Source organism: Pelophylax lessonae (assembly GCF_965119305.1).
Source record: "Pelophylax lessonae genome assembly, chromosome: 3".
In the NCBI taxonomy this organism is placed as follows: Eukaryota; Metazoa; Chordata; class Amphibia; order Anura; family Ranidae; genus Pelophylax; species Pelophylax lessonae.
In genome coordinates, this window is record NC_138770.1 from 178,187,263 (window position 1) to 178,214,017 (window position 26,755).

A 26,755-nucleotide genomic window follows, 5' to 3' on the forward strand; every position below is an offset into this window, starting at 1 on the left:
TTTTTTACTTCCCTCCACCTAAAAGATTTCATTTTATTGTTCAAGTTGTACAGTTCATAGATCACATTGAAAGGTGGAAAAAGTTCTGAAATTGTTTAGCTTTGTCTAATTTTTTTTACATCACAGAAACCTGACATTTTAACAGGGGTTTATAGACTTTTTATATCCGCTGTATGGAATTCAAACTATCAGTTCCTAAGAGTAGTATACTGTGCACACTAGGAAAGATACAAGCACCCTTGATTAAAACTTTAACCTGAAATGTTCTGTCACATTAAGTTCTATAGATAAGACAGCATAAAATGCCTGCATGTGTTAAACTTATGTGACTGCAGATCAGCAATAAGGCGGTCATTTTTAGTAAAAGCCTTACCTTGTCACCTTTTGCTCTGTAAACTGCAGACATGGCAGTAATAGAAGTCTGTGTTTTCCTGAATTTTCTAGTTAAAAGCTGAAATAACAAAAATATAATTGTTAAGCGTCACAACGTACACTCCACTTTTACAAAAAAAAAAAAATCATAACAGTTTGCTTGTGTGACCGGCTCACCACTTTCCCCAGAAGTCTACATTGGAGCTCAAGAAAAACAAAGTCAGGCCTCTCTAGCACTCATCTTAGAATTACTGCATCGGCTTTCTTCAATACAACAAAGTAGAGCAACCTGTTCCAACAGGCGAACCCCAATCACTGATTAGAATGCAGTAAACGATTGGCTATTTGCTATGGGTCACTGCACTGTTCAAAATGCCATGGATTTGTGTATTCTTTCAGTGAGTTAGGGTCACAGTTCTCATTTCCAAACTGGGTAACCATTAGGTATTCTTCAGCAAATGAGTAGTACTTAAAATATACCTGGGATGTGTCTGTAACAGGTGGCCTTTGGAATACCGCCTACTCAGTTTAAACCCAGCTGCCCCGTCACCACACTCTCCCTTAGTTCCCAGAATGGAGGGAATGTTCCTATGCCAAGTTGGACACTACCAAATGTGACAGGTGGGTGTGGGTGCACTGGTCAATAGGAAGGAGAGGAAGCTGTGGGGTCAAAAACTGCCTTTAAAAGTGCCAGGGTTTAAGAAGAGACTACCCACAACTTCATTATCAGCTATACTGTACAACATCAGTCAGATGATAAATGTGCAACAGACATGAGCTATTCCCAGCACATGGGCCTAATAATCACAGCACAATCTGGCAGAATTTATCTGGTTTAGCGGATTATATTTCATCTATTAATATACAACCGTCATACCCGGATGAAGAGTAAAGTCTTCCCAGAGTCAGACAAGCCAACAAGTAAAATGGCTCTTCTGCTAGTTTGCCTCTGACGTAGAAACTTCCACAGCACTAAAAAAAGAGAAAAAAAGAGAAAAAAAGAGAAAAAAAGAGAAAAAAAAAAAAAAAAAAACAGGGTTGTGAACAAATGTGCATATAATGTAACAAATACACTGTACTCTTTCACAAACAACACTACCTGCCCCAAACAGTGGAGAACTACTATGCCAAGGCAAGTATGTACATGTGCACATTGGCTATATTAATAATTCCGGACATTGGAATGCTTTAAAGTGGAGTTCCACCCTAAAAACTATCTTTTCACTGTCCGCTAGCTTAGAGGACACGCTCCAGCTTCAGCTGCCCACACCTGAGATGGCAGCGCTGGACAAGACATTTTCAAGGTAAGTATTTCTTCTTACAGGTAAGTGAAACAGGGGACAGTTCAGAGGAGATCGTTGCTTAAATGCACTAGCCCTGACTGTCCCGGGGGTATTTTTAGCTTAACATTTTTTTTTTAGCCCGGAACTCCGCTTTAATGAGTCTTGGATTACTCACGTTTATGTGCACTCCACGGTTTTTCCTGCCCAAATGCGCTGGTGAGGTTTTTTTCAGACTGTAATCGCTCCTCTTCCAAAATGGCTGTAAATGCCCATATGTGCATGGACACATAGGCTAACATACAGGCTGAAAAAAACAAAAAACCCCAACACACCCTTGCTCAGTGTGCATGAAGCCTGTAAAAAACATCACTGATCTCTCTCAGACTTTTACATTTATCTACCAGTCCTCTCAAAATCCAGGGAAAAGAAAATCCTCGTGCAGTGGGGCTTCCCCTGCATTGTAGGGATGATCTTCTCTGATCACAGGTCCACCGATGTCATCAAATCCAATGCAGAATCCCTAGACCTACATTGGACATGAGGATGTCAAGGGACAGTCTACTGTAGGGGAGAGGAGGAGCTACTGAAAGACCAAAAATAACATGTATCCCTTATTGTGCAAGGGCAGACCCCTGCAACGGAGGGATGGTTTTTCCTTCTCTGGAGTTAAAAAAAAAAAAAAAGATAAATTTACATTGGTTGGCTTGAGTACATCTAATCTTCATATTTCACATCTGGAGGGGGACGGGAAAGCAGAAATTCCCTTTAACACTTGCCGACTGCCTAACGCAGATCTACATCGGCAGTCCGCCCCTCACAGGCAAAGCGACGTAGGTCTACGTCGCTAGCTTGTGAGCGTCTAGGGAGCGAGCGAGCGTGCGCCGCCGGAGGCGCGCTCCCGCACCCACCTGCGCGTGTGACCGGCGGACCCGATGTCCGCCGGTCACTCTGCGATCATCGGGGGAGAGGGAGAAAGTCAGGCGGCTTGTGTAAACAAGCTGCCTGTCATTCTCCCCTGTGTATGAAGGATGATCATACGGTTCTACTATGTAGAACCGTTGATCACTGTTCATACATCTGAAGCCACAGCCAATCACAGTAGAAAGCACACCCCTAGGGACACACATAGCCCCTCCCTTTCAAAAAAAGTTAACCCCTTCACTGCCAGTGTATTTTTACAGTAACAGTGCATATGTATAGCACTGATTACTGTAGAAATGTCACTGGTAACCCCAAAAGTGTCAAAAATGTCAGTCAAGGGTCCGATCTGTCCGCCGCAATGTCGCAAAAAAAAAAAAAAAAATCGCAGATCGCCGCCATTACGCGTTAAAAAAAACCCAAAAATGACAAAAATCTTTCCCTTTGTTAGTAAATGCGATAACTTTTGCGCAAACCAATCAAAATACGCTTTTTGTGATTTTTTTTACCAAACATAGGTAGCATAAAACAAATTGGCCGAAAATGTTAAAAAATTTTGATTTTTACATTTTTTTGGGGGGGAATTTCATATAAAAAATGTGAAAAATATTGCTATTTTTTCAAAATTTACACTCTTTTTTTGTTTAAAGCGCATGATAAAAAAAAATAAAAAAAAAAAAACGCACAGGTGATCAAATACCACCAAAAGAAAGCTCTGTTTGTGGGAAAAAAGGGACGCCAAATTCGTTTAGATACAGCGTTGCACGACCGCACAATTGTCCGTTAAAGTCACGCAGTGCCGAATCGCAAAATACCCCCTGGTCAGGAAGGGGGTAAAATCTTCCGGGGCTTAAGTGGTTAAAACGTCTGTCCTGGTCTCTTCTGGGTGCTGCTCAAGAGACTTTCCATCGGTATACTAAACAAAGGGGGTCACTCAGTCGACACCACCATTTGGAGAACGTCATGCTTTTTTTTTTTTTTAAGAATACAAGGTGTTCTCCGATGACTGAATGAGGTGGAGAGGAGGGGAGGATTACATCATGATCAACACATCAGACAATCAGAGAACACCTTGCATTCATTGAAAATAATTCAAGATGTTCTCTGAATGGTGGCGGTATGGAGCCAGTGACCCCATGTGTTTGGTGTACAGACAGAAAGTCGCTCAAGCAGTACCTAGATGAGACCAGCACTGACTATTGGCACTTTTCCACTGCAAGTACCGGCTCAGCTCTACTCGGCCCTGCTTGGCCCAGTTTGGTTTTCCACTGCATGGTACGGTTCGGTACGGTTTGCTTTTCCACTAAAGTAGTACTAAAGTAAGTGGGTGGGATAACAACGACTCTCTGGCCAATCAGTGGCTAGTAGTGACAAACAGTCAAGGCTGCATGCAAAGGATTGTGGGATATGGTACCGGTATGGCCCTCTTGGAACCACAACCGAGGTGGTACTGTTAAGCGAGCCGAACCGTTCAGTTCCATGCAGTGGAAAAGCGCCACAAGTAGCACAGACCACTACAGAGAATTTCTGCATACCTGGGAAAACGGGTGTGTAGGCGCTACAACCTCGAGGCTGCCGACACCTCCATTGTACCAAAATAAGGAAAGGGATGGTCAGTACTGGCTGGGTGACAGCCAAAAAACTGTATTCTTTTATTGAAAAGACATGCAGAACGCTGTAACAGGCAGGCTGTTTGTACAGCCCTGTACATGTCTTTTTAATAGAGGAATACTATTTTTTGGATGTCACATTGAGTAGTGACCATCCCTTTCCGGATAATGAGATGATAGTGGCCATAAATACAATGATCTCATCAAACGAAACTTCACAGAACTCAACAAGATGATCAAATCTACGATATGGAAGACACACTCATCGCCTGGCCGATTCCATTGAAATGATTCTGATCGGGGTGTATGGAAAATCAGATTGTAGGAAAGAAAGATTGATACAATTGTTAAGTGGCGGAAGCATTTAGTGATCTTCTCATATTTATCTCCTGGACAGTGAATTACGGTCTCTAAAATGGTTCTGTGTATGACCAATCTATGTTTAAAGCAGTTGTAAACCACTGCACTTTTTTTTTTTTTTCTTTTTACCTGCAAGGCAAAGGCATAATGTGCTACTATGCATTGCATACTAGCACATTATGTTAAACTTACCTGAAAATTAAGTGTTCCAGCGATGCAATCGCTGCAGGCAGTCCATCTCTACCTGGTCTTCCTTCTGTGTGCATGTGCGCGGGAGCCGCCAGTCACGGCATGCTGCTCTAAAGAATCCGCACGGGTGGCTGTTCCTTCAGAGCGCATGCGACAGTGATGTAACTGGCTGCTAGTTCAGTAAATATCTCCCAATCAGTGCATGTTTAGGAGATATTTATACTACCTATAGGAAAGCCTTATTATAGGTTTACCTATAGGTAAAAATTTAAGATGGAAATATACTTCCTCTAACTGCTTGCTTCCCATTGTACTATATATATATATATATATATATATATATATATATATATATATATATATATATATATATATATATATATATATATATATATTAGGGCTGCAACTAACGATTAATTTGTCTGTCGACCAATCTATCGATTATTTTTACGATTAGTCGACTAATCTAACGATTATTTTTATTTTATTTATTTTTGCTTAATTGAGTGTTTTTTTGATTAGCTAATTAATCCTGTAATTAATACAGACCCCTCAGTAAGCCCCCTCCCAGTACAGACCCCACAGTAAGCCCTCCCACCTAGTACAGACCACTTAGTAAGCCCCCCCCTCCCAGTACACTAGTACAGACCCCTCAGTAAGCCCTCTCCCAGTACAGACCCCACAGTAAGCCCTCCCACCTAGTACAGACCACTTAGTAAGCCCCCCCTCCCAGTACAGACCCCTCAGTAAGCCCTCCCACCTAGTACAGACCACTTACTAAGCCCCCCTCCAAGTGCAGACCCCTCAGTAAGCCCTCCCACCTAGTACAGTATGTACTAGGTGGGAGGGCTTACTGAGGGGTCTGTACTGGGAGGGGGGCTTACTAAGTGGTATGTACTAGGTGGGAGGGCTTACTGAGGGGTCTGTACTGGAAGGGGGGCTTACTAAGTGGTCTGTACTGTACAGACCACTTAGTAAGCCCCCCTCCCAGTACAGACCCCCCCAGTAAGCCCTCCCACCTAGTACAGGCCATTACAAGCTGCCACAGTACAGTACAAGCCGGTGTAGCGCCGCACATGTAACATCTCTAAGTAGCTGGGTGATCGGGGAGGATGGCGTTGCGGCAGAAGCTGTGGCGGAGTACAGGGGTGCTGGAGACGGTCAGCGCTCACCTCTTGTCTCCAACATCGGTGTGGATGGAGCCCGGCGGGGGAATTTCAAGCGGCGCGGCGGCCGGCCAGGGGGCGTGTGACGTCACGTGTTGACGCTTTTCACGCACGTCGACGCGTCATGGCAGCCCTAATATATATATATATATATATATATATATATACACACACATATACACACACACACACAGTATATGGCATGAGCCTGGTACCAGTTTTTTAAGGTCAGTGATTGGTTTTCCAGTAAAAAAGTGATCTGATTGGCTTTATCACCACCTGATCACTTTGAGGCTGGGTTCACACTGCTGAAACTCCCACTAGAATCTGAGCACATGCAGGGTCTCTGGGATGCGATTTGGGCTATGGATTTGTATGGCTCAAATTGCACCGCATTCGCACCAAACTGGTGCAGGACCCTTTTTTTTTGTTCGCACTAGAATCAGATCGCACGGATGCTTACTCCCATCCAACTTGATTCTGCAAATCGCACTGTGTTTTGCAAACTGATTGCAGGGTGTCGTTAAGATACACTCCGCAATCAGTTCACATGAACGGGTCGTGACGTAGATGCTGTCCGAATTCGGACTGCATCTAGTGTGAACCTAGGCTAATGGCTCATACACATGATCAGATAATCGGACAACTTGTAGTTCACATTTTGTTGCATGATACTAGTATTGAATTCAACAATGTGCACTAAACGTATGATTTTTTTTTTTTCATACGATTCTGGAAAAGCTTCCTGGTTGCGTAGCTACTTATCGGATAGTGCAATATAAAAACAATGGCAGCCAGGCTTTTTCTAGATTATTTTCGTGTTTCTGATCACATACTGTACTGATTAAACGTTCGCTAGGCTATCGTACGACAAATGTTTGGGTTTGTCCCTTCTGATTTTTTTGGGTGAAATGTCATGATCAGCTGGTAAAAGCTGTGCACCAATGATCAGATTATCATGCGATCAATTTGAATGAAATTTTTTTCATACGATTATCTGAGGCGTTAAAGTGCTTGGAAAGGGCCCACCCACAGCTGTTGCCAGCTCTGCCGTTCCCTCAGGGAGCCGGGCCCCCTGTAAGTGTTTGGATCAGTTGCCCATAGAGATGAAGGAACATCCATACCCTGATCTCCTCTATGGTGAGAGGCTGGCAGTGACAAGGATTTCATCACTTCTGATTTTGGTGCCATCATTTCCTGGCTGCTACAAACACGATCAGTGTTTCACCAGATGAATTGCAGGGGAGATGTTAGGGGTCTGATGTCTCAATAAAGAGTACCTGCCATTGCCCAAGGGGGTCTGATGTCTCAATAAAGAGTACCTGTCATTGCCCAAGGGGGTCTGATGTCTCAATAAAGAGTACCTGTCATTGCCCAAGGGGTCTGATGTCTCAATAAAGAGTACCTGTCATTGCCCAAGCTATCCTAAGGGATGTGTTTCTTCCCTTGTCATAGTAATAAAGGTAAATAAAAAAAAAAAAAGTAATTAAAATATGTAAAATCAAATAAATAAAAGTCTATTAGTACATATATGAGGTAATTGTATGGTCACGATGCTCCCTGTGCCTCCCATACAATCCTCTCTTGGTACACTGACACATGTATCCTGGGCTGGCACTCCTGTATAGAACACAGAAGATTGAGAACTCACCCAGGCTGACCAGCACAACCACAAGGGCCACGATTACAGAGATCACGGTGGGGTCTTGTCTCTGGATTTCCAGTCTGATAGATTCCATATCCAACGACCACTGAGGACCGCCGTCATCCTGAACCGCCGCCATACCGGTTCACCAGGAATAGCGCATGCGCAGTACAACAGGCATCGCAACCCACATGTCCCTCACCGCTCCGCTACGTGTCACTTCACGCCAACCAATGAGCCGAGCGCTTCCGGGATCTGCACAGAAAGCTAAAAGCCCGCGTCACGTGCTGTGATGGGAGGGCGGTGCCTGCTGTGAGGGAGGCGGGCTGTGCTGACTGCTGACATCACTTTACATGACAGATGTACCGATCACCCCTGAGATGTGACTGCTGTCTTCTCATTGGTCCTTTTCTACAATCTAATCCCTTGTTCCTCCCTAGATCTCTTGTATCATTGATGTGTATAAATCAGTGTGTATCTAATGTATGTGTATCACTATAAATCTTCCATCAATCCTTCAGATGATCACGTGTTTTCTGTAAAGCATATCCACCCCCAACAATGTTATATTAACCCCTTTACCACCGGAGGATTTTGCTGTCTTACGTCCAGGCCACTTTTTGCGATTCGGCACTGTGCGAATTTAACTGACAATTGCGCGGTCGTGCGACGCTGTACCCAAAGGTAATTTACGTCCTTTTTTCCCACAAACAGAGCTTTCTTTTGGTGGTATTTGATCACCTGTGCGATTTTTAATTTTGCGCTATAAACAAAAAAAGAGCATAAATTTTGAAAAAACAACAATATTTTTCACATTTTTTTATATGAAATTCCCCCCCCCCCCCCAAAAATGTAAAAATCTAAATTTTTTTAAATTTTTGGCCAATTTGTTTTCTGCTACCTATGTTTGGTAAAAAAAATCACAATAAGCGAATTTTGATTGGTTTGCGCAAAAGTTATTGCGTTTACTAACTAAGGGAAAGATTTATGTCATTTTTGGTGTTTTTTTTTTTAAACGCGTAACGGCGGCGATCTGCGATTGTTTTTGCGGTACTGCGACATTGCGGCGGACAGATCGGACCCTTTACTGACATTTTTGACACTTTTGGGGTTACCAGTGACATTACTACAGTAATCAGTGCTATAAATATGCACTGTTACTGTAAAAATGACACTGGCAGGGAAGGGGTTAATTTTATTGGAGAGGGAGGGGTTAATGTATGCCTGGTGCTTACTAACGCGTGTAGGGGGAGGTGACTGAGTGACACAGGGACAGATCGCATGTTCAGCTATGCTGAACCCTGCAATCTGTCACTCCTTGTCACTTAGGAGATCCACCCGCTCTGTTTACACAAGCGGGAGGATCTCCAGACTTGATTCCCCGACGATCGGGGAAGAGCAGCGGCGATCGCAAACGCCGCCCACAAGGGGAGGAGTCCAGCGACGTAGGTCTACGTCGCTGGACGGGAACTAACCACTTTGCCGCAGTAGAGCTCGAATGAGCGGTCGGCAAGTGGTTAATCAGGGCGTGAGGGTAAGGAGCATCCACGTTCATTTACGCTGGTATACTTAACCACTTAAGCCCCGGAAGATTTTACCCCCTTCCTGACCAGGGCCTATTTTGCGATTCGGCACTACGTGACTTTAACAGACAATTGCGCGGTCGTGCGACACCGTACCTAAACGAATTTGACGTCCTTTTTTTCCCACAAACAGAGCTTTCTTTTGGTGGTATTTGATCACCTGTGCGATTTTTTGATCATGCGCTATAAACAAAAAAAGAGCGACATTTTAATAACAATATTTTTCACATTTTTTTTTTAAATTCCCCCCAAGAAAATGTAAAAATCAAAATTTTTTAACATTTTAGGCCAATTTGTTTTCTGCTACATATGTTTGGTAAAAAAAAATCGCAAAAAGCGTATTTTGATTGGTTTGCGCAAAAGTTATTGCGTCTACTAACTAAGGGAAAGATTTTTGTCATTTTTATTGTTTTTTTTTTTTTAACGAGTAACGGCGGCGATCTGCGATTTTTTTTGCAGGACTGCGACATTGCGGCGGTCAGATCGGACCCTTGACTGACATTTTTGACACTTTTGGGGGTACCAGTGACATTACTACAGTAATCAGTGCTATACATATGCACTGTTACTGTAAAAATGACACTGGCAGTGAAGGGGTTAACTTTATTTGAGAGGGAGGGGTTAAGTGTGTCCCTAGAAGCGTGCTTCTAACTGTGATTGGATGTGGCTGTGTGTGTAACAGCAGAGATCAACGGTCCTACATAGCAGGACCGTATGATCTGTGCTGTTACACAGGGGAGAAAGACAGGCAGCTTTGTTTACATTAGCCGCCTGCCTTTCTCCCGATGTCCGCCGGTCACTCGCGCGGGGGGGGGGGGGGGGGGGGTCCGTGAGCGAGCAGGGGCGGGAGCACGCCTCCGGCGGTGCGCGCTCACTCCCTAGAGCCTCACAGGCAAGTGACGTAGTACTATGTCGCTTTGCCTGTGAGGGGCTGACCGCTGCAGTAAATAGTCGTGCGGCGGTCGGCAAGTGGTTAAAGTGGTGTTCCAGCCTCCCCCTCCAAAAATTAAAAGTCAGCAGCTACACATACTGTAGCTACTGACTTTTAATATAAGGACACTTACCTGTCCTGGAGTCCAGCGATGTCGGCACCGCAGCCGATGTTTCCATCGGCTGACGGGTGGTGCCGCCGCCATTGCCGGTAAGGGAACCCGGCAGTGAAGCCTTATGGCTTCACGGGCGGGTCACTACTGCGCATGCGTGAAGTGCGCTGCGCATTCGGATTGGCTCGACGGCGGGGGAGGAGGAGGGGGCCAAACTTCCGAGGGACGGTGCCGCGGCGCTGTATCTCGGAAGTGGGGAAGGGTAACCTGTCAAAAACAGGTACCCGTTCCCCCCTCTCCCCTGAAAGGTGCCAAATGTGACACCGGAGGGGGGGGGGGGGAGAAAGCAAATGAGCGGAAGTTCCACTTTTGGGTGGAACTCCTCTTTCAAGAGGAAGTAAAGTCCCATGCATAGTTTTTACCTGTAGGTAACCATATCATAAGGCTTACCTATAGGTACTGTAAATATCTCCTAAACATTCACCATTTAGGAGATATGTACTATATACAGTGATCCAGAAAGTATTCACAGTGCTTCACTTTTTCCACATTTTGTTATTTTACAGCCTTATTCCAAAATGGATTTAATTCATTATTTACCTCAAAATTCTACAAACACCCCATAATGGCAATGTGAAAGAAGTTTGTTTGAAATCTTTGCAAGTTTATTCAAAATGAAAAAAATCCCATGTACAAACAGTGCCTTGCGAAAGTATTCAGCCCCCTTGAACTTTTCGACCTTTTGCCACATTTCAGGCTTCAAACATAAAGATATAAAACTGTAATTTTTTGTGAAGAATCAACAAGAAGTGGGACACAATCATGAAGTGGAACGAAATTTATTGGATATTTCAAACTTTTTTAACAAATAAAAAACTGAAAAATTGGGCGTGCAAAATTATTCAGCCCTGTTAAGTTAATACTTTGTAGCGCCACCTTTTGCTGTGATTACAGCTGTAAGTCGCTTGGGGTATGTCTCTATCAGTTTTGCACATCGAGAGACTGAAATTTTTGCCCATTCCTCCTTGCAAAACAGCTCGAGCTCAGTGAGGTTGGATGGAGAGCGTTTGTGAACAGCAGTTTTCAGTTCTTTCCACAGATTCTCGATTGGATTCAGGTCTGGACTTTGACTTGGCCATTCTAACACCTGGATATGTTTATTTGTGAACAATTCCATTGTAGATTTTGCTTTATGTTTTGGATCATTGTCTTGTTGGAAGACAAATCTCCGTCCCAGTCTCAGGTATTTTGCAGACTTCATCAGGTTTTCTTCCAGAATGGTCCTGTATTTAGCTCCATCCATCTTCCCATCAATTTTAACCATCTTCCCTGTCCCTGCTGAAGAAAAGCAGGCCCAAACCATGATGCTGCCACCACCATGTTTGACAGTGGGGAAGGTGTGTTCAGGGTGATGAGCTGTGTTGCTTTTACGCCAAACATAACGTTTTGCATTGTTGCCAAAAAGTTTGATTTTGGTTTCATCTGACCAGAGCACCTTCTTCCACATGTTTGGTGTGTCTCCCTGGTGGCTTGTGTCAAACTTTAAATGACACTTTTTATGGATATCTTTAAGAAATGGCTTTCTTCTTGCCACTCTTCCATAAAGGCCAGATTTGTGCAGTATACGACTGATTGTTGTCCTATGGACAGAGTCTCCCACCTCAGCTGTAGATCTCTGCAGTTCATCCAGAGTGATCATGGGCCTCTTGGCTGCATCTCTGATCAGTCTTCTCCTTGTATGAGCTGAAAGTTTGGAGGGACGGCCAGGTCTTCGTAGATTTGCAGTGGTCTGATACTCCTTCCATTTCAATATTATCGCTTGCACAGTGCTCCTTGGGATGTTTAAAGCTTGGGAAATCTTTTTGTATCCAAATCCGGCTTTAAACTTCTCCACAACAGTATCTCGGACCTGCCTGGTGTGTTCCTTGTTCTTCATGATGCTCTCTGCACTTTAAACGGACCTCTGAGACTATCACAGTACAGGTGCATTTATACTGAGACTTGATTACACGCAGGTGGATTCTATTTACCATCATTAGTCATTTAGGTCAACATTGGATCATTCAGAGATCCTCACTGAACTTCTGGAGAGAGTTTGCTGCACTGAAAGTAAAGGGGCTGAATAATTTTGCACGCCCAATTTTTCAGTTTTTTATTTGTTAAAAAAGTTTTATATCTTTATGTTTGAAGCCTGAAATGTGGCAAAAGGTCAAAAAGTTCAAGGGGGCTGAATACTTTTGCAAGGCACTGTAAGTATTCACAGCCTTTGCTCAATACTTGGTAAAGCACCTTTGGCACCAATTACAGCCTCAAGTATTTTTGAGTATGATGCTTCAATATTGGCACACCTATTTTTTGGCAGTTTCTCCCATTCTTCTTTGTAGGACCTCTCAAGCTCCACCAGGTTGGATGAGGAGTGTCGGTGCACAGCCATTTTCAGATCTCTCCAGAGATGTTTAATGGGGTTCAAGTCTGGGCTCTGGCTAGGCCACTCAAGGACATTCATAGAGTTGTCTCGTAGCCACTTCTTTGTTATGTTAATAATATGGATAGCTGCTAAATTCTGCCAAATAGTGCCCACATCCCTGAATTCTATATATAGGACCCCATAATATTGGATTTTCTAGGGCAACTAGTAATGACAGGATGGATCCTGTCATTACTCGTTGCCCTAAAAAATCCCATATTAGGGGGTCCTCCTTTGTTATCTTGGCTGTGTGCTTAGAGTTGTTTTCCATTTGGAAGATGAACCTTTGCCCCAGTCTGAGGTGCAGAGCTCTCTGGAGCAGGTTTTCATCAAGGATATCTCTGTACATTGCTGCATTCATCTTTCCCTCGATCCTGACTAGTCTCATAGTCCCTGCTGCTGAAAAACATCCCCACAGCATAATGCTGCCACCACCATGCTTCACTGTGGGAATGGTATTACCTAGATGATGAGTGGTGCCTGGTTTCCTCCAGACATGACGCTTGCCATTCAAGCCAAAGAGTTCAATCTTTGTTTCATCAGACCAGAGAATTTTGTTTCTCATGGTCTGAGAGTCCCTCAGTTGCCTTTTGGCAAACTCCAGACGGGCTGTTATGTTTCTTACTGAGGAGTGGCTTCTGTCTGGCCACTCTACCATACAGGCCTGATTGGTTGAGTGCTGCAGAGATGGTTGTTCTTCTCTCTCCACAGAGAAACGCTTCAGCTCTGTCAGAGTGACCATCAGGTTCTTGGTCATCTCCCTGACTAAGGCCTTTCTCCCTGATTGCTCAGTTTGGCTGGGCAACCCGCTCTAGGAAGGGTCCTGGTGGTTCCAAACTTCTTCCATTTATGGATAGAGGCCACTGTACTCACTGGGACCTTCAATGCTGTAGAAATGTTTCTGTACCCTTCCCCAGATCTGTGCCTCAATACAATCATGTCTCGGAGGTCTAAAGACAATTCCTTGGACTTCATGGCTTGTCTTGTGCACTGGCATGCACTGGTAACTGTGGGACCTTATATAGACAGGTGTGTGCCTTTCCAAATCATGTCCAATTAACTGAATTTACTACAGGTGGACTCCAATCAAGTTGTAGAAACATCTCAAGGATGAATAGTGGAAACAGGATGCACCTGAGATCAATTTTGAGTGTCATGGCAAAGGCTGTGAATACTTATGTACATGGGATTTTTTCATTTTTGTTATTCTTAACCACTTAAGCCCGGAGGATTTGGCTGTTCAAAGACCAGGGCCTATTTTGCGATTCGGCACTGCGTGTCTTTAACGGACACTTGCGCGGTTTTTTTATATGAAATTCCCAAAAAACAAAATGTAAAAATCAAAATTTTTTTACATTTTAGGCCAATTTGTTTTCTGCTACATATTTTTGGTTAAAAAAACCCGCAATAAGCGGATTTTGATTGGTTTGCGCAAAAGTTATTGCGTTTACTAACTACGGGAAAGATTTATGTAATTTTTATTGTTTTTTTTTTTACTAGTAATGGCGGTGATCTGCGATTTTTTTGCGGGACTGCGACATTGCGGCGGACAGATCGGACCCTTGACTGACATTTTTGACACTTTTGGGGGTACCAGTGACATTACTACAGTAATCAGTGCTATAAATATGCACTGGTACTGTAAAAATGACACTGGCAGGGAAGGGGTTAACTTTATTAGAGATCCAGGAGTTAAGTGTGTCCCTAGGGGCGTGCTTCTAACTGTAAAGGGGCGTGGCTTGTGATGTAACAACAGAGACATACGATCCTACATAGCAGGATCGTATGATCTCTGCTGTTACATCAGGGAGAATGACAGGCGGCTTTGTTTACATCAGCCGCCTGCCTCTCTTCCTCTACAGCGTGAGATCGCGAGTGACCGGCGGACATCGGAGCCGCCGGCCACTCGCGCGGGGATGCTAGTGACCGAGCGGGGGTGGGAGCGCGCCTCCAGCGGCGTGCGCTCGCCCCCTATTGGCTCATGGGCGAGTGACGTACCGGTACGTCACTTTGCCCAGGAGGGGCTGACCGCCGCCATATATAGTCGTGCGGCGGTCGCCAAGTGGTTAATAAATTTGCAAAGATTTCAAACAAACTTCTTTCATGTTGTCATTATGGGATATTGTTTGTAGAATTTTGAGGAAAATATTTAATTTATTCCTTTTTGGAATAAGGCTGTAACATAACCAAATGTGAAAAAAGTGAAGCATTGTGAATACTTTTTGGCCACCTGTGCTGTTTCTTTAGAGCCCTGTGTCGTAATCGGCAGCTAACGTGTGCATCCAGCCAGTCACAGAGCCGTAGTCTGTGAACCCTTAAGCAAGATGGGTGAAGTTGGGAGCGCCTGCAGTGCTGATATCTCGACGCTGAAAGAGCTTAGTTTTAAGGTAAGTTTTACATAATGTGCTAGTATGATATGCATACTAGCACATTATGCCTTTACCTTGCAGGTCCGGAAAAAAAAAAAGAAAACCTAGCGGTTTACACCTGCTTTAATGGAGCTAGACTGCATCTGAGGTCCACAAACCAAAAAAGCTATTAAATTCATTTTTGATATTCAAAGCAAACTCATCCATCCATGTTTTATTTTAATGGGAAATCACCTTGAAAACCACCTATCATTTCTGGTCATCTTGAGTAAAGGCTCGTACACACGCACCGATTGTTGGCCGTAAATTTTCAGCCAACGTCCGATCGGCCGATTATCGGCTTGTTAGTATGATGCTTCCGACAACCGACTGCGACTTTTCGGCCAAACAAAATCTGGTGTGCATGCTATAAAATTTTTGTTGGCCAACAACAGAACGGCCGATTGTTCGTCAGTTAGTACAGATTTCGGCCGACAAAAATGTGATGATCAAGACTGGGCATGCTCAGAGAAGAAAAAACACACGAAAAGTAGATCAGAACATGACATCACTTCTGCAGTTGGTTGTTGTTGGCCGACAAAATTCGTGTGCAAGTCTAGAGCACATTTCAACCAACACAACAACACTGGACAAAAGACGGCCGATCGGTCGGCCAACAATCGGTGCGTGTGTACGAGGCTTTAGGGAAGATGATTCATTAGCATTTCCTTCCTGGAATCCATGTGCCTTAGCTCAGGCATGCATGCAGGAGGGTGTGACTAGCTGAGAAATCCCCTCCTAAAGACTCCTTGGATGTATGACATCATTTTGGACTAGGCCAGAAAACATAAAGTACCTGGAGAAATGTAAAAAAAAAGTTACGATCTTACCATAGTACCATTCCACAAACTGCGTAATTTAAAAGTGTGACATGTTAGGTATCTATTTACTCGGCATAACATCATAATTCACATTCTACAAAAACGTCAAATACTGATAACTAAAAAATCACCATAGGCGACACTTTACACATTTTTACAGGTTAGGTTAAAAAAATGATAGCGCTGTATATAGGTGTATCAAAATAAATTCTTTTACAATTCTTCAAAGTGCTTAAATTATAAATCCTAAAGTGTGAAAGAAAAAATATTACTACATTTATTTTGTATCAAATTAAAAAGAAAAAATGTTTTGCTTATCTGAATGTGTGAGGCTACATTCACACCTGAGCGTAGCGTTTTTACCGCGATTTTTGCCGCGATTTTACCGCGATTTTTACCGCGATTTTTGTGCAGGCGTTTTTAGATTGAATAGAGACCAATGGAAAACGCCTGTAATCTGCCCAAAAAGAAGCTCATGTACTTTTTTGAGCATTGGGCGTTTTGTTAACAGCGTCAAAATGCTCAGATGTGAACAGGGGCCATTGAAATGAATAGGATTTGTCTTTTTGGGCGTTTTGAGAGCTGATCCTAGAGCAGAAAAACTCCCCAAAAACGCCCCAAAACGCCTACATGTGAACGGAGCCTGAAAAGTGTTCTGGTGCTTTCATAAATACCCACATATGAATATGTTAAACTTATTCAGCAAACATATAACAAATGGAACAGAAAAATGTTACAATGTTTGAAAGAAATATCCACAAGGGCATACATCAATTATTAGTGTTGATAATCCATTGAAACAGTTCCTTTAAAATAATATAGTGTCCAAAAATAGTGCCAATTGAATATCAAAATAAAAGTAAAAATAAAAGATTATTGCGTGTTCTTCTTGTCTTCTTATATTATTGCCACATCAAGAAAAAATGTAATCCACCACCTCTTATAGCCTATAAGTTATAGGCTCTATTCACATACAGGCGTTTCAGATTGCTGGCAGAATGGCCATGATTCTGCCCGCGATCCCAGACCGTTGCAAGTCGCGGGACACCTGTGCAATTCCTGTGACTTGCAATGACCCCCCAAACGCAGCGCGATTTTGCAGCGATTGTCACTCGATACATTGCTGTAAAATCGCGTAAAACAGGTGACGATGGGAAAGCTCCGACTATCAGTGCTTCCTGATTGACTCCAGAATAGATGATCACTGTATAACTTTCCTGCTTCTGAACAGCGGCTTCCCCCTCCCCTATCTAATCCTTTCCATCACTCCTGATTTCTCTCACAGTTTCCTGATGTCCGTGGGACATCGGCACCCTCCCCCCCCCCCCCCCCAGCCTTCTGTTTTTATCTCTCCCTGCTCTGGACATCTCAGAACCCATTCCTCCTCTGTGTAGTGACCCCCCCCCCCCTCCTCCTGTGCCCTTTCCTCTGACCCCCTCCTCTCTAGCTGTACAACAAAGTTGAATGGTGCTCTCTATCCTCCTGTGTGTGTGCTGCTGAGTCTACTAGATCTACTCAGCTAACAGGTAAAAAGTTCAGGCTTTTTAGTCACTGATATAGCTGTGCAGACAACTGTTCTATTTTTAGTAAGGACCTATTAACAAGGGGTGCAAACAATGTGTCTCCCATGCTGGGCTGTCTTTTATCAGCACGGGGGGTACAGAGGTGTGCGCATCCCTGTGCCAGCACCTCATTCATTTCTACTGGGACATAAGACTGCATGGACACAGCCTCTGTATTCTAATATGACACACAGATGCAGGTGCCAATAGAAGTGAATGGGACGCTGGCACAGGGACGCACAGCACCCGTACATCCCCGTGCTGATAACAGAGCGCCCTGCACAGGTTACACGTCTGCACCACATATGAATGGGCTCTAAAGAACTCATGTATATGGAGGCTTAGTGATATCACTCCGTCTGTGAGCCAGGACTATGGAGGCACCGTTCTCACAGTGACAGCCGCAGCCCCGCTGAGATATCACACAAGAACTTTACACCACAGAGCCCAGCACACCACAGAGCCCAGCACACCCCTGAGCCCAGCACACCCCAGAGCCCAGCACACCACAGAGCCCAGCACACCACAGAGCCCGGCACCACAGAGCCCAGCATCACACAGAGCCCAGCATACCACAGAGACTGGCACCACAGCCCAGCATACCACAGAGACCGGCACACCACAGAGGAGCAAGGAATCAGGACAGGCAGCCAAGAATCAGGACCAGCAGCCAAGAATCAGGACCAGAAGCCAGCCCCAAGGCCCCAGCAGCCAGACCCCAGGACCAGCAGCCGGAATACAGGACCAGCAACCATGAATCAGGAGGACCAGCAGCCAGCCCCTAGGACCAGCAGGGCAGCCCCAGCAGCCAGACCTAAGGACCAGCAGCAAAGCCCCAGAAGCCAGGACCCAGTCCCAGAAGCCAGGCCCCAGGACCAGCAGCCAGCCCCAGTACCCATTATTTAAAGCGGTTGTAAACCCTAAAACATAAAAAAAAAAAAAAAAAAACCTGCAAGACAAAGGCATAATGAGCTAGTATGCATCGCATACTAGCCCATTATGTGTAACTTACCTTAGAACGAAGCCCCGACACGGACCCCCGGACATCGCTGCGTGCGCTGCCATGATCCCTCGCCGTCTCTTCCGGGTTCGGCGGCTCCGGCGCGGTGATTGGCCAGAAGAGATGGCTCCGGCGCGATGATTGGCCGGAGCTGCGATGACGTCACTCCCGCGCATGCGCGCGGGAGTGATTTTTCCGGCAAGCTCCCGGCAAGTTAATTGAAGGTCCCCCCGGACCTTCAGAGCGCATGCGCCGCTCGCGCGAGCGGCTGCATGCACTGTAAATATCTCCTAAACCGTGCCGGTTTAGGAGATATTATTTGTACCTGCAGGTAAGCCTTATTATAGGCTTACCTGTAGGTTAAAGTGCCAAAAAGCGGGATACTACCGCTTTAAGGTAAGTGAAGTCTTCTAGTCTTGGGCCTGGGCATCAAAGTGCTATTAATTAATATAATATGGTTTATTTTTCTATTGTTCGGTGAAACTCTAATGTAGTCTCTCATGGGGGCTGGAGGGGACTCTTTCTATCAGAGACTCTCCAATAGGCACAGAGAGGGCCTCTGTAAGATAAACCCCCCTCCAGGTCCCATTAGACTCCGTTGTAGTCTCTAATGGGGCCTGGTGGGGGGTCTTTCTAACATAGACTTTAAAATGCACACAGAGATGACCTCTGTTAGAGAGACCCTCCTCCAGGTCCCATGATACAACCCAATTGTAGTTTCTAATGGGGCCTGGTGGAGGCTCTTTCTAACAGACTCTCTAACAGAGGCCCTCTCTGTGTTCCTTGGAGAGACCCCCTCCAGGTCCCATTAGGAAAGGGGAGGAGTTAGTAAGACGACCACGCCCACACGGGGGCGCCATGAATATTTCTGCACCCAGGCGTCTGTTACCCTAGGATCGGCCCTGCTCGACTTGCAAAGGTTCGGGATACATGGGAAGAATAGCGACAATTCTGCCTGTGGTCCGAAACGCCTATATGTGAATGGAACCATAACGTATTCACTCACCAGATGGAATGGCAGGTAATATGATAAACCAGCATGCAAGTTTTTTCTTTTGTAGGGAGTGACAGTCTGCAGCCCTCTGGATCAATCTTTTAAAACTCTCCTTTCTCACTCTCCATGGATATCTCAGGCAAGGAGGAAATCAATGGAAAAGAAAATAACTCGGCATAGCATAGGATTCTTTAAAAATATTCCCACTTTATTAAAAACAGTTTAGTGCCTGTTCACACATATGCAATGTCAGACATTGCATGTGATTCACACCGCACTTCTGTGCAAATCACATGCAATGTCTGTGCGAAGCAAATTCAGCCATGCAGATTGTATGGCTGAATTCGTATCACATTCAGACCAAAGTCGCACAGGACCTTTTTTTTGTCCGCACCAGAATCATATCACATGTGTGTTCACACCCATGCAATCCGATTCCTGTCCGAACTGACAGTTCCCAATACGATATGCAAACTAATCTGGGGGTGTCGTCAACTTTGTATTGACACCCCCAGCGACTCGCATATGGCAGTGTGAACTGCCTGCGAGTCCAGCGCAATGCGGCAACCCACAGTGGATTCGCAGGGTTCCCGCGCACTTAAACTTTAAACCGGCACTTAAACTCAAATTTAAGATTGTCTCCACTGACACGAGTGTAAACAGCATTGGATCATGTGGGGGCTGGCTCCATCTTCTCAGCTGCTGAGATTCGACCCGACTCAATGTGATAGCAATCTCTCCAGCTCACACCCAACGTACGTTTCGTCATTAGACGTCTTCACAGGGCAGTGGAGTGTTCGCTATCACATGTCGTTTAAATACAATTGGTTCATTGCTTCAAATTTCACATATAAAAGACTTCATATTACATATTCTATCTTATACTCTCTGATTGTGCTGCATTCATCTATAACATGTAACATGATGTATGTTAATATATTATAAAGAACATTGTTTGACCCCAAAACATTTTTTAAGGAGACAGTCCAGCAACTTAAGGTGCTACTCTACCCCAGTTTAATCCTACATGTCTGTCTATCTCAATATATCATACTAGCAAATTGAATTGAATTATATCTCCATATCCACAGTGTGCTCATTGGAGGAACCACTCTGCTGTGAACTTTTTATTGGTATTCATTTTATGTGTAGTTGAATGTGTCTAGAAAATTGTAATAAACTATAGCATTAATTTACGGTATAAAACACAGTGTATATTAATTCATTATAAAAGCCATCATTTAATCCTGGAAATTTAGAAAAACAATTCACCAGCTTAAAGAACTACTCTACCCCAATTTGTCGTGTGTGTCTATTCTAATATTTCATGCTGGAAATGACTTATTTGATTACATCGCTAAATCCATAGTGTACAATCGTTTTTTCAGAAGCGGTGATCTTAATGATGCCTAAAGTGCAACAATAAAAATTAAAAATTCCTTTAAATATAGTGCCTGGGGGGGGGGGGGGCCTTAATGCACCTCTAAAGTGGCGCATCTATAGCATGTAAGCAAAAATTAGATTTCTAAAGAAAAAAGTCAAATCGCATTTAAAATGACTCACGGTTACAATTGCCACCTCCTGGTCATTACCCAGTTAAGGAGCACCCCATGTACATTTACTGCAGCAGGGCAGCCCTTTACCAGTTTTGGACGGGAAGAATTTGCCCCCTTAATGACCAGGCCCTATTTTGCGATTCGGCACTGAGTTACTTTAACGGACAATTGAGCGGTCGTGCAATGCTGTACCCAAATAAAACTGACGTCCCACAAATAGAGATTTCTTTTGGTGGTATTTGATCACCTGTGCGATTTTTATTTTTTTGCACTATAAAAAAAAAAAGAGCAACAATTTTGGAAAAAAAAAACAATATTTTTCACATTCTGCTATATGACATTCTTCTTCTTTTAGGCCAATTTGTTTTCTGCTACATATTTTTGGTAAAAAATATACTACAGTGTTCAAACAAAGCAACACAAAGAATGTTGTTTTTGAAAACATGAATACACCGCTGCAATCATTGATTTATGTATATGCTGAAAGCAAACGCTGGTGCTGTCAGGATAAACAGATCAGTGCTGCAGCTGATGGGTGTATCTGCTTTACTGTATCTGCTTTGCTATATACTGTATGCTCTTTTTTTTAAATGCGGTGGTGAAATCACCTCCTACACCGCTGCAATCATTGATTTACGTATATGCTGAAAGCAAACGCTGGTGCTGTCAGGATAAACAGATCATTGCTGCAGCTGATGGATGTATCTGCAAAGCAAACAATGGTTAACAATTAAACACAGTAACAATAAAACATTACAATATAATAGTATACGGTACAGTAAAACAGTAGAATGGTGGTATCTGCAAAGCAAACTATGGTTAACAACGAAAAACAGTAACAATAAAACATTATAGTATAGCAGTATATTATAAAGTACAGTAAAACAGTAAGAACAGAAAATTAACTCAATAAAACGACAACTATTTCTGGCTTTTAGGTTTATTTATTTATTTTTTAATGTTTTCTTTTTTGTTTTACACTTTTTTTGTAACTGTAAAAAACTTTAAATGTTCCAGGCTAGGGTCTCTCAAAATACAATAGCCATCTAACATCTTTCTAGACCCTGTGTGAAAATGTGCTCTAGACTGGGCTGTGCTGTACCCTATATTAATACCCCACTAGTGTGTGGTAGCGACGGAAACAGTCCCCGATGCAGAGACCAGATTGGCCAGGACAGACAAAAATAGCAGGTGTCATGCCTATATCCGCGTTTTCTACAAACACAACATCTTCTTTGGGTTGCTCTTTGGGTAGAGGTACCAGGGAGGACATCCGGAAAATGCCTCTCCTGCAGCCGGCTCACTGCATCTGGATTGTGAATTTGGGCCACAGCACCTTCTGGAAACAAAAGGGCTGTGATGATCTCTTCTTGAAATTTTAGGAAGGATCCACTTCCTGACAGTTTGCATAGCACATAAGCGTTCAGCAGAGCCAATTGGAATAAGTATACAGACACTTTTTTGTATCAGTGTCTGGCCTTATGGGCAATTAAGTACGGCGCCATCATCTGGTCGTTTAAGTTCACCCCTCCCCTGTTAAGGTTGTAGTCGTGGACACAGAGGGGCTTCTCAACAACACAAAGTCGCCATTGTAATTTGGACCGTCGTATCTGCGTGAATGAAAAACAGAACGAAAACATTACGTGTGTTCCTGCACTTCACTGCAAGCAATTTATTACACTTCAAGCAGGCTCTCTCCCCCTGTCTAATTTGGGCATCTGTCAGCCATTGGGGGGGAAGCCCCAGGGATTAGGTCGCACGGTGCCACATGTGCCAATTCCAAAATCACAAAGGTGACTAATAATTGGCATGCTTGTGTAATAATTGTCCAAGTATAAATGGTACACCTTTCTGAATAAGGGTGACACCAAGTCCCAAACAATCTTGCCGCTACTCCCTATGTAGTCTGGGCAGTAGGGGGCTCCACACTGCTATCTTTTCCCTCCGGAAACTACATGTATAGCCTGTTGCCCTGTCTTAGAGCTTATACCTTGACCCCATATCTGGCACGCTTGCAGCGGGAAAACTGTTTGAAAACAAGGCAGCCAGAAAATGTAATCAAGGACTCATTAATGCAGACAGCTTGTTGGGACGTATACAAGGCTGCACATTTTTGGTTGCAGTGATTTATGAGGGGCCAAATTTTGTGGAGCCGGTCATATCCAGGGTCACCCTGAGGATGACAGAGTTCATTGTCATTGAATTGCATGAATTACAAGATTTGCTCGTATCTTGTCCTGGCTATGGCAGCAGAGAACACAGGCATATGATGAATTGGGTCAGTGGACCTATATGACCCAACTCACACTTTTTAGTATTGCCCATGAAATGGGATAGGCCCAGAAAGGTTCTAAATTCGGAAACAGTGATACGTTTCCATGCAAATTCTCTGGCAAGGGTCAAATTTGAGTTTGCGGCGATAAATTGATTGGCATATAAATTGCTTTGGTCCACAATAGATCTCTACAGATCTTCCCTGCAAAACAGCTCATAAAAACCAAAGGGAGTAAAATCCACCTGTTTCCACCTGAATCCTGGGTTGGCCAGTGAATGGGGGAAGTACGGGCATTGCAGAAGTAGTGGACTCCCAATCAGGATTTGCCAGTACATCTCGAAGGACACTATGGGCTCTATGGGCCTTGCCTCGAAATTCTCAGTGGCTGCGGGACACTACTTTTGATAGCCACCACTCCAGCTTGAACTGCACTTATGGGACTCACCACTTGTCTATGACCAGGATGTACTAGGCCGCTGGTGCTTGCCATTTCACCAGAAGGTTGAGTGGCACTAGTACCGACACTCTGCTGCATAAGAGAACCATGCGACTTTTGCACCTCAGCAACCTGAGAACAGGGTCGGGTATGCCTGACCTTAGCAGGGACCACTACTCCGTCATCAGAGCTATCCTTCAGGGTGCCGCTGCTCTCTACAGGTTTGAATACTGAGCCTGATTCTGACAGTGAGGCTTCCCCATCGCTCTCATCTGTTATGCTCAGCATCGTGTAGGCTTCTGCACTGGTGTATCTCTGTTTGGATATTTTGGTCAATAAAGTTATAGGTACCTAGTGAGACTCACAGGTAAAAAGCACCTGGTTGTCAAGGACTGTTTGAACCGCTACCAAAAAGTTTAACTGCTAGCGCTAGCAGGGATCAGGCCTGATTCTGCTAATGCTGTGTTTTTGTGTGCTGTGTATCAGAAGTAACAGTGATCTACACTGATACTGCACTTCTTGGGGGCTGGGCGGAGGGGCTAATTGCAGGTGCTGGAAGGTGTCGGGGCTGATCCTGCTAAGGCTGCAACTAACTGCTGCTCACACTAACTGAAGTCACTAGTGACACTAATACAGTGATCTGTAAAATATTTGTACACTGTATATAGTGACACTGGGCCTAATTCAGTATAAGTTTGGAGTAGAGCTGCTCACTTCTCCAGAAATAACTCCAGCCTAAACTCATTGCATCCTAATTAGGTAAGTGGCTGGAGTTAAAGCATCAACTAGATGCTTTAATGAATTCGGAGTTGGAGTTAACTTAGACTGAATTCGGGTTTGGAGTTAACTTAGGCTGAATTTGAGTTTGGAGTTAACCAAATTCCCTTTGTGTTTTTCATAAAAGGAAATATGTCTATTCTGAATCACTATTACACAGCAATGTCATCTATTATGGTTTATTTTAATTTTAAGGTATAGTTATGTATCTTATGTGTTTTAACCTTTAGATTTTCTAATAGCAGACTACACAGCTGTCTAATTAGCAGTCTTCATTCTTTATTCATCTGAAACTTTCAGGCATATCTGATTGTATTCAGCACTTTGGTGTAGTGGGCTAAGCTCACAGCTAAAGATTGCTAGGTCATGAGTTCAAGGCCAGACCATGATAACACCCTGTGTGCCATAATTTTTTTTGGCCACATAGTAATACATTGGCTACATCACCTAAAATTGCATGTCAATGGCCATGTATATTCAAGAAACAAACATGCATATGTGCAGGGTGCAATTATGCATTTGCCAAGTTTCAGTATTTATTTATAGCTGTCTAAAATTTAAGAAGGTGATGGCACACTTGGGATTTGAACTCATGCTCTCAGTGTTTATAGCCAGGAACACTAACCACTAAACCATTGAGCTGAGCATGATTACCCCTGGAATATTTATTCCCATGTTTCAATAGTTAACCACTTCCTTACAGGGCAGTTACACCCCTTCCTGCCCAGGCCAATTTTCAGCTTTTTATACTGTTGCATTTTGAATGACAATTGCGCGGTCATGCAACCCTGTACCTAACACAAATGTATCACAGTATTTTCATAAAAAAATAGTGCTTTCTTTTGGTGGTATTTGATCACTGCAAGGTTTTTTTTCTATTGGCAAAAAGAACACCTAAATGTTTGACCCCTAAAATAATGTGTTTTTGTTTATGTAATAAAATTTGGTAAATCAATATGTTTTTTGTTGCACTGACGAGCATTGAAGAGGCTGCGCTGGCAGGCACTGATGAGACACTAATAAAATGCAGCACTGATAGACAGATAGGTGGCACTGATATGCAGCATTGATGGGCATTGATAGGTGGCACTGATGGGCAATGATTGGCACTGGTGGGCAGCACTGAAAGATGGTAATGATGGGCAGCATTGATGAGGAGGGCACTAACAGGTTCCCTGAGCACTGATTGGCATCAATGGTGGCATGAGTGGGCATCCCTGGTGGCATCCCCCAAGGGTCTGCACTGGTAATCAATGCTCTGATTACAAGCACAGACCCCCCCCCCCCCACACACACACACACACACTTACTTTGCATATGAATGCCATTTCTTCACAGCTGAAAGTGGCCCTCACCATGATTAGCCAGTTGATTGTGACCACTTGCTGGAATGTGTGCAAGCCAATTTGGTGTCATTTCTGGTCCAGGGCGAACGCCAATGTGCCATTTGCAATTTATTGTAAAGAGATTTTGCTTTATTTTAAAAATGGCGCACACAGACAACTAAAATGTATTGGAAATGTTTTACCTAGGCCAGTGATGGTAACCCTTAACCCCCCCCCCCAAGATGTTTTTGCCCTACATTTCCCAAAATGCTCATGTACTCTGCAGTGTAGGTGAGCATCATGGGAAATGTTACAAAACACCTGTGTTGCCAAGGTTCATCATCACTGACCTAAGCCAACTAAAAAGGCGAGTGAGCGCTGTAGCAATCTTTTATTTAGTAATCATTTTTAGTGATTTTTTAATTAAATGTTTTGGTTACATTCATCCACAGCGACTGAATGGAAATTTTGTATTATTCCTTAATTTATATATTTTTATCTAAATATATACATAAACACTTTAATTTTTTCTTACAATTTAGCCCCCCCCCACCACCCCACACACACACACCACCCCACACACACACACACACACCACCCCACACACACACCCACACACCACCCCACACACACACACACACACCACCCCACACACACACACACACACACCACACACCACCCCCCCCCCACACACACACACACCACCCCACACACACACACACACACACACCACCCCACACACACACACCACCCCACACACACACACACCACCCCACACACACCACCCCACACACACACACCACCCCACACACACACACACACACACACACACCACCCCACACACACACACACACACCACCCCACACACACACACACACACACACACCACCCCACACACACACACACACCACCCCACACACACACACCACCCCACACACACACACACACACACACACCACCCCACA

At 44.0% G+C, this 26,755-nt stretch overlaps 1 protein-coding gene across 1 annotated transcript in view; it reads right to left on the minus strand.

Moving 5' to 3' along the window:
* Positions 1–7,682, minus strand: part of SRPRB (SRP receptor subunit beta) — a gene marked incomplete at its 5' end in the record, with an annotated part of 32,543 nt that extends 24,861 nt beyond the window's left edge. The window contains 3 exons of the mRNA XM_082252440.1: positions 374–451; positions 1,250–1,344; positions 7,550–7,682. Of these exons, the coding sequence (XP_082108566.1) occupies positions 374–451; positions 1,250–1,344; positions 7,550–7,682 (306 nt within the window). The remainder of the gene's footprint in view (positions 1–373; positions 452–1,249; positions 1,345–7,549) is intronic.
* Positions 7,683–26,755: the final 19,073 nt, after the last annotated feature.